This window comes from Echiichthys vipera, assembly GCF_963691815.1.
Source record: "Echiichthys vipera genome assembly, chromosome: 9".
Classification (NCBI taxonomy): Eukaryota; Metazoa; Chordata; class Actinopteri; order Perciformes; family Trachinidae; genus Echiichthys; species Echiichthys vipera.
In genome coordinates, this window is record NC_139834.1 from 29,868,094 (window position 1) to 29,876,521 (window position 8,428).

Genomic DNA, 8,428 nt, shown 5'->3' on the forward strand with positions numbered 1-8,428 from the left:
TATCCACGTTTATTTGTCCATTTCCATTTTTTACTTATGTCCTTTTATTCATTCCTCTCCATACTTCCAAAACTTATTTTCTCATCCTTTTACAGATGTATTATTTGTATTGCACTCTTTATATATTGCCCCTTTGTTTAAAAAAACAAAACTTTATTCAGCACATTTCGTAATCAACAACAACATTCCAAACATATTCGTAAGGTTCTATTTGCCCCACTGTGTTTTGTTTTGTAAAACATTTCAATAAGGCAAAAAAAGAAAAAAGGATCCGGCGCGGCCGTACTGCGTCATCAACAGGAGCCTGAAAACCGCACTAGCGGAAATTTGACCGTTTGGAAACAACGGTTTACTTTTAAACAAAAGTTAGTTAATATATCCACCGAGCCGGTTATTTAACACTTTATATCTTAATCGCAGTGTGTGCAAACTGAGAAGTTATTGTTTAACGTTTTTTAAGTTTGAGTTATGGTTTAAAACAGCTAGTTAGCTCACATTAGCATTGACGTGTATCACTTCCGTCTACTGTTAAACATTGCTCTAGTTGTTGGTTTATGTGTTTAAAGCCTCTCGAAGAACACTGACTGGACCCTGGTTGTTCCGTCTGTGTTTATCAGGCAGCGTGTGGTCATGACGCAGAGAAAGAGGCTGTCCAGCTCACAGCGCTCCACCCAGAGCAAGGTACGTTCACATCCAGACCACAGGTATACAACAGACTTATAAACAACACAACACACATGTACTCATGGATAGTTCAAAAATTAGAAATGATTCACATTTGAGCAGCTATCATTTTGACTTTTTCTTCTTAAAAATGACTCAAACTGATATAACTGATATACTCAAAAATACTTGCTGATTAATTCAACAGTCGACAGCTTGTGGATGTATAGAGTCAGCTCTAATGTTGAGTGTCAAGCTTCCTGTTAATGATTATGACCTCAGTGTTGTGTTAGACACTTTGAAAATGGTTTTTTTTTGCTGCAGACTCCTTTAGTGGCTCAGGAAGAAGACGATGATGCCCCCTTCACTCAGCCGAGCACGTCGCAGGTCCAGAGAGGGCTAGAGAAGTTCACACCTGCACAGGTCGACCAAAAGGTAAGAGGCACAGAAAAGTGTTATTTTAAATAATTACATAACATAATTTCCTTTTTAAAACATGTATTTAGTGTCGCACACCTTGTTGATCTGTCCTGCAGACAGCTGAGGTGGTGCAGTTCTTCTTGGTGAGGAACCAAAAGAAGATCCCCGTACGCCGAGCAGGTACAACTTTATTACCTGTGTGACATGGTTCTAGCCCTGTTGGCTATTGGTGGGCGTGTTTCAGTGTAGTCCAGCACTAAATGTGTTAATATTTAAATGTTGATAAGAAGTTTGACCCATTAATACGACCACAAGGGTTCGTACAATGTCTTGAAAGTTTGGAAAATGCTTAAATTGAAAAGTTTTTAAGGTCAGGAATATGCTTGAATTTGAATATACTCCTGGAAGAATGATCAACATAACCTGGTGTGTCATGTACAGTCACTCACAGTAAACCAAAAATATTTTGAAATGAAACAAAATCAAAGAGTAAAAAAAAGAGTTCTTTGTCATTTCAGACCTGGTGAAACATGTGATGAAGGATTACAGAAACATCTACCCTGAGATCCTGAAGAGAGCAGCGTGTATTTTTGACCAGGTCTGTTCAGTGTTAGGCAAGCATAGCAGAGAAGTATTAACATGAAAAACTAAAATACTCTGTTTTGAAACAGGTGTTTGGCCTTAAAATGGTCGAAATTGATGCCAAAAATCACATGTACATACTCATCAATAAGTTGGAGAGCGTTGAGAGAGACGCACCGATCAAGTAAGTTTAACCAGTTGTATATTGCATCTATCAAACAGTCTTCCTGGAAACTCTTTTAACCATCACAGCACTTGTTTTCTGTGTGTGTGCATGTGTGTAGTACCCCGACCAATCCAAAGATGGGTCTGCTGTTTGTGATCCTCAGTGTTATTTACATGAAAGGAGGCGTCATCAGAGAAAGTGAGTGAGAGTTGTCAGTTATTCATTTATCTAACCAAACTCTTCATGTCTTCATTGTGTTGTAATAAACCTTTTGTGTTACAGGCCTCATCTGGAACACTCTGAAAAAACTCAGAGTTGACCCGGGGTAAGAATTCTCCTTTTACATATGGTACTAGGGTTGGGCTTTCGCAAACTTCCCCGGTGTGGGATCAATGCGTTTACATTGGACAATTAGAAGAACACGTCCACTACCGGGGAACTATTTGGGCCATTGTGCACCGGCTGACAGTTGCTCATCAAACCCCAGGGAAAACGGCTGTAATGGCTGTTTATAAAGATTTCTTTCAAAATGAAAACTTGCACAAAAAGCCACTGATGCACCGGTTCAGTTAGTGTGTACTTGGGCAAAAGAAGTCCATTGTCCAGATGGGAGTCACGTTTTGTTACGATTATCAGTTCAAAAGCAAAACAAACATTTCATGCTGCCTCTCTCCCTCTGGTAGAAAAACAAACGTGTGTAACCAGCAGTCAAACTAACAAAAAAGCTTCTACAATTGTCACTGCATATTTTCTTTTTTTAATGACTTAAAAATTTAAAAAAATTTCAAATATTCAACAACACAAAACTAGACCATCTAAAACCCAGCAACAAAATCATCCAACCAGCACCAGGCAAAAAGAAAGAAACATAATAGAAGATAAGTGAAAAATGACTTGTATTCAACAATAAATCAAAACAAAGGCAAACCGAGGTAAATCAAAGCAATGACATGTTTGCAAATTTGTCAGATGTCGACTAAACCACTGTTAGACGCCCACGAGACTGAGAATGTGCAATAACAAATATCACGATATTACTTAAACAAACATAAACAAACAGATCTCAGTGAACTCAGTCCTGCTGCTAAAATACAACACACTGCTTGTTGAACTAAAAAACGGTAAGAAAATGATTCCCAACATTATTTAATTGAACAAATGGAACTTAACACAAAAGGCACAAATAAAAAAGTCCGGTTTCTTACTGCAAAAATCCCAGTCTTTGTTGAAATCCCGATAAACACTTTTGTGCAGCCTTAATAAATAAAATATTATCAATCTGCAGTTGCAAAGTTTTAACACATCGCCCAGCCCTCAACTGTATGTGTGTGTATCCTGCACCTGATGATGATATTATAAATAATGACTTTGAATCTCTCCAGACAAAAACATGAGGATTTTGGAGATGTAAAGAAGGTGGTCACAGACGAGTTTGTGCGTCAAAGGTAAGAACAGACAAAGGCTGTTAACATGCTAACCAGGAGCCAGGCTACACTGGAAATCGTCCAAGACATTTACAGCCCATATCTTTATTTACTGTGAATTTATTCCATATATTGGAGCTGTCAGTGACCTTATTTATGAAGGATTACTTGGACACGTAGAGATGATTTATTTAGACTTCAAGATACTCCGTTAAAATCTCTTCAGCCTGTGTTCACCACAGACTTTAAGGCATCTAATTAAAAACCCTATGTCTTCAAGTCGAGGGACCAGGGAGCTCTCTGTAGGAACACCATGGTTTTGCTGATGAGGCATTTCTAGCGACACGTCGGTCAGGACATAATTGCTGCAACTCTAGACATACTAGATTTTCTCTGATTTCTCTCTAGTTTCTTGTGTGCATGTTAATATCCTGAAATTCGGTTTCTCTAATCCCCCTCAGTGATGTTTAAGAATCAGTTCCTATACAGAGCCAGCTGTAATGTGTTACCTCCCCCGCCACCTCCTGAAGGTGTGAATATTTGGGCTGTCTTGTTATGAGCCTGGAGCTTTCTGCCAGGTGATGGCTCAGACATCTAATCCAGTAGATCTGTGATCAGAGGGTCACAGGTTCAAGTCCCTGCTTGACATTAAAGTGTGAAATGGTGTGATCAGAGCCAGTGTCTGTCAGACCATAGACTCTGGTTTATACCACACCACAGAGCAACAGGAGAGTGAAGAACCCAGACCACTACAGTAGAGCGGCTGGTAAACACTGACTCCAAACATTGTGTTCTCTACAATTGCATTAACGGCTGTTGTTATGCCTTTTTTTTATCAGTTCCAAATTATGTGTGTGTGTGTGTGTGTGTGTGTGTGCAGGTACCTGGAGTATACGCGGATCCCTCACACAGAGCCCGTGGAGCACGAGTTTCGATGGGGTCAACGTGCTAAGGAGGAAGCGTCAAAAGCCAAAATCCTTGACTTCATCGGGGAAGTAAGTATCTGTGTCAGACTCCGCTGGAAAATTTTTGATTGTGTCAGTTTTAGATTAGAAGCCTTTATTGGTGATTTGTCGCCGTAAAATAGTCATTAAATATTAAACATCTCAATACCAATTGTTAGATGCTTATTATGTCAATAAATGGTTTTAAAATCCAACTTTTAACACGTATGTTAAACTCTGAATGCCATTATGTTGCCAAGTAATTACAAGACATTTTTACATACGTGTTGTAGTGAATGAACTTAAAATAACTGGATCATTTAATGAATGACTGTGAAGCTGTAACTCTACAGACAGGAACAGCAGAGATGGATCATTAAATGAATAAGTGAACCTGTAACTCTACAGACAGGAGCAGTAGAGATGGATCATTAAATGAATAAGTGAACCTGTAACTCTACAGACAGGAGCAGTAGAGATGGATCATTAAATTAATAACTGTGAACCTGTAACTCTACAGACAGGAACAGTAGAGATAGATCATTAAATGAATAAGTGAACCTGTAACTCTACAGACAGGAGCAGTAGAGATGTATCATTAAATGAATAAGTGAACCTGTAACTCTACAGACAGGAACAGTAGAGATGTATCATTAAATGAATAAGTGAACCTGTAACTCTACAGACAGGAACAGTAGAGATGTATCATTAAATGAATAAGTGAACCTGTAACTCTACAGACAGGAACAGTAGAGATGGATCATTAAATGAATAAGTGAACCTGTAACTCTACAGACAGGAACAGTAGAGATGGATCATTAAATGAATAAGTGAACCTGTAACTCTACAGACAGGAACAGCAGAGATGGATCATTAAATGAATAAGTGAACCTGTAACTCTACAGACAGGAACAGCAGAGATGGATCATTAAATGAATAAGTGAACCTGTAACTCTACAGACAGGAACAGCAGAGATGGATCATTAAATTAATAAGTGAACCTGTAACTCTACAGACAGGAACAGTAGAGATGGATCATTAAATGAATAAGTGAACCTGTAACTCTACAGACAGGAGCAGTAGAGATGAACATTAACCAGAACTACAGTAGAAAACACAAGTCTGTGCTTCAATGGCTTAGATGGAGTAAACACACGGTCAATAACTAAACAATGATGAATCAAAATAAATCATGAATAAAATGTAGACGACACATATGGAAAAAAATTCAATAAATGAGAATGGCAGTCGCACGGCGAACGGTAACTATGGTAACCCAACCCCATTCTACAGTAGATTGGTTAGTTTTATGTCTTCTACAGGTCGGCTGTGTTGTTTTAGTGAACTTGTTTTGATTTGTATATATTAATATATTTGATTTTAGAAAGTGAGATAATAGTCTGTAAACAACACAAACATTTTCCATATTTTGCTTTTTTCCATATTTATCCAGACACCGAAATGACTCAAATTAAATTCCAGACTTTTCCAGACTGCGTAGGAACCCTGGGAATATTACACCTCCGTTTCACACAGACAGAAAACAGAATTCTATTGCTAGGCAACAGCCTTGGTCCTTAACTTCCTGTAAGTTGATGACACGCACTGCAACAGGAAATAAACTAGGGCACATTTACAATGCCTACGTTTAGATCTTTGAAAAGGTCTTTATAGGGCTAAATTGGTTGGTCTGGGGACATGGATTCAGGGACATTACCATAATCATCTGTGCAAAAACAGACTGCTGTGTACCCAGTGAGTGATTAATTAGATTATTTGTACCTGTTTGATCTCAGCTTCATGAAAAGGACCCTCAGAGCTGGAGCCAGCAGTACAGAGAGGCCCACTCCACCTCCACCTCCTCACAGGCCAGCACCAGCACCAGCACCACCCAGAGATAACTGTCCTAGGATTTTTGGTTTCATTCCTCCTTCCCCCTTTTTAACTTGTAATTATTTTTGAGTGTGTCGATGCTGAAAGTGAGAAGCTGCATCAGTTCCGTGTTTTCCAACTGTTACAAAGTCAAATGAACATCCTGGTTATATTAGAAATCTTCACACCAAAGTCAGGGATCCATTTTTGTTTTTATTGCCTGGATGTTAAGAAACAGTTGTTTGTTCAAATTCAGAAAATAAAGTATTTTATAACAGATTTGACATTAACGATCAATGTCTTTTCATTCATTTTTCTCACATTCACTCGTTACTGTTAGACACAAAGACAGTTACATATTACAGCTCAGGACGGGAACATCTGGACAGTTTGGGCACAAACACAAAGCACAAGTTAACAGATCTGACAGCTCGATATCTTAAACTCTAGTTTTCTGACAGACTCAAGAACATGCATTTATTGACCCTCGTCCCTTTTCTGAAAACAAAAGTCCCCTGAGAAGATTGTATGGTCTATTGCTCCCCAGGTGACACAAAGAAACAAACCTTTCTTTCTGATTTTTTAGAGTAGCACCCACCAGAGGGCCCATATCACCAAGATCCGTGTTGTAGTCTGTTATCTTTGGGTTTAACCCAGGTTCTCTGGTATCATGAAGCTGCTTCACTGCAGGGCTATTCTGCCTGGTAACAGGTACAATTCAGAGCATCACTTTAAAAGATAAGGACCAATCAGATAAAAAGGTAAGACATCCTTTTGTAATTGTATTACAGTTTATTTTATTTTGTGCACGTTTTGTGCATATTGTTGCTATGCAATTCATTTTAATTGTTTTGCATCCTTTTTCATTGGTTTGTGCTATTTTTGTCATGTTGCATCTACACTTAATTTTGCCACTTTTTAATCATTTTCATCTATTGTTGGTCAATTTGCATATTCTTTTTATCATTCTATCAATTTTTGTAATTTTGCATCATTTTTAGTCATTTTGCATCTATTTTTAATTGTTTTGCATCCAATTTTAATCTTTTAGCATCTATTTTTAGTCGTTTTGCTTTTCTCCGAAGGCAGATTTACTTTTGGTATTTTAAGCGTTTTGATGCAGATACTCTTGCTCTTTCTTTTTTCTGCACTGTAGTACTGCTACCTTTATTTAAGTATAAATTCAATGTACTTCTTTTTCACCTCTGGGTGTTTTTACATCTTGTTATTCTTATAGAGCTTTGATTAGTTTGTTTAATGCGGCTGAATATCTGTTGTTGCTCCTGCAGGAGCCAGATTTACTCCACTCGGGCTTCTGTTGATTTGTAACCGAGAACTTTGCCTCTTTCCTAAGAAGATGTAAATCCAGAGTTAACAGTCGTTTGAGAAGCAGCTTCGTGATCATCCAGGATCAATGACGCCAGGAACCCAAAGTCCAACATGCTGTATGACACGGGTCCAAGTAAACTTATTTAAAAAACACACTAACATTGCACTAGATCCCTCATGTGTTAATAAAAACGTCCGATGTCATTAAAAACATACTACAGCAGAACACACTGGACCTCTGTCTCCAGTGTGTGTGAGACAGTACGGAGGGTGCATAGAATAATCACGTGTATCTGACTCCTGAGGCACATCATGGTGTCTGGGCAGTTAAGGTGCCAAATAGTTTGCTCTCATTCCGCATTCATAACAAAATCAACACTGCGACAACCTCTTTTCACCATAGATGTAAACACATACATGCTGCATCTCAACCGCCGCCATCTTGCTCCAGGGTTCAGACCCGTTCTGACCACAAACGTATGTATATATATATATATATATCGATATATATATATATACACACACACACATATATTTGTCTTTTCCCACACCAAGACACATCCACACAACAACCAAACACAGTCACCAGTGTGATTTGGATGCTCTAAATGTCAAAGTATTCCCTTGAAATCTCATTAGTCGTGACCAAAGTCAACACTGTGAAATCTTCCTCTTTGCACCACTGTGACTTAAAACAAAAACAGCTGCTTACCAAGCGTTTGGATTCTTGTATGATGTACCTCTGTGAATGTGGAGACAAGATAACATGATGGCAAAATGGCTCAGACTAACAATCAGGTCAAGTTAAGAACTGACTGAATGATTTACAATACGAGAAGGGAAGAGGAAATGAAAAAAGACGTGCAGGTGACTATGTTCCAGACAAACTGTACAATAAAGATGGAAGTATCTTCAATGGTGAAGTGACTGAAAGCTGCATTCACTCTAATGTCCAGCAGGAGGAGACTCCACTTAAAGCTGCATTCTCTCTAATGTCCAGCAGGAGGAGACTCCACTTAAAGCTGCAT

At 38.5% G+C, this 8,428-nt stretch overlaps 1 protein-coding gene across 2 annotated transcripts; it reads left to right on the plus strand.

Annotated features, from left to right (window-relative positions):
* The first annotated feature begins 293 nt into the window (after positions 1 to 293).
* Positions 294 to 6,137, plus strand: ndnl2 (necdin-like 2). Of its 2 annotated transcripts, none has more exons than XM_083920235.1 (11): positions 294 to 365; positions 618 to 681; positions 988 to 1,098; positions 1,200 to 1,263; positions 1,602 to 1,681; positions 1,755 to 1,849; positions 1,950 to 2,029; positions 2,114 to 2,156; positions 3,214 to 3,276; positions 4,136 to 4,250; positions 5,996 to 6,137. In XM_083920235.1, the coding sequence occupies exons 2-11, from the start codon at positions 631 to 633 to the stop codon at positions 6,098 to 6,100; spliced, it is 807 nt and encodes a 268-aa protein (XP_083776361.1). In that variant the 5' UTR covers positions 294 to 365; positions 618 to 630; the 3' UTR covers positions 6,101 to 6,137. The 2 variants fall into 2 exon arrangements, with proteins under 2 accessions (XP_083776361.1, XP_083776362.1); XM_083920236.1 differs by having other exon boundaries at positions 337 to 365; positions 567 to 681.
* Positions 6,138 to 8,428: the final 2,291 nt, after the last annotated feature.

Coding starts and splice junctions, on each gene's coding strand:
- ndnl2 (XM_083920235.1), top strand. CDS start 631: ATGACGCAGAGAAAGAGGCTGTCCAGCTCACAGCGCTCCACCCAGAGC. Junction 1,264..1,601: donor GATCCCCGTACGCCGAGCAG/GTACAACTTTAT, acceptor TTGTCATTTCAG/ACCTGGTGAAACATGTGATG. Junction 2,157..3,213: donor AAACTCAGAGTTGACCCGGG/GTAAGAATTCTC, acceptor GAATCTCTCCAG/ACAAAAACATGAGGATTTTG.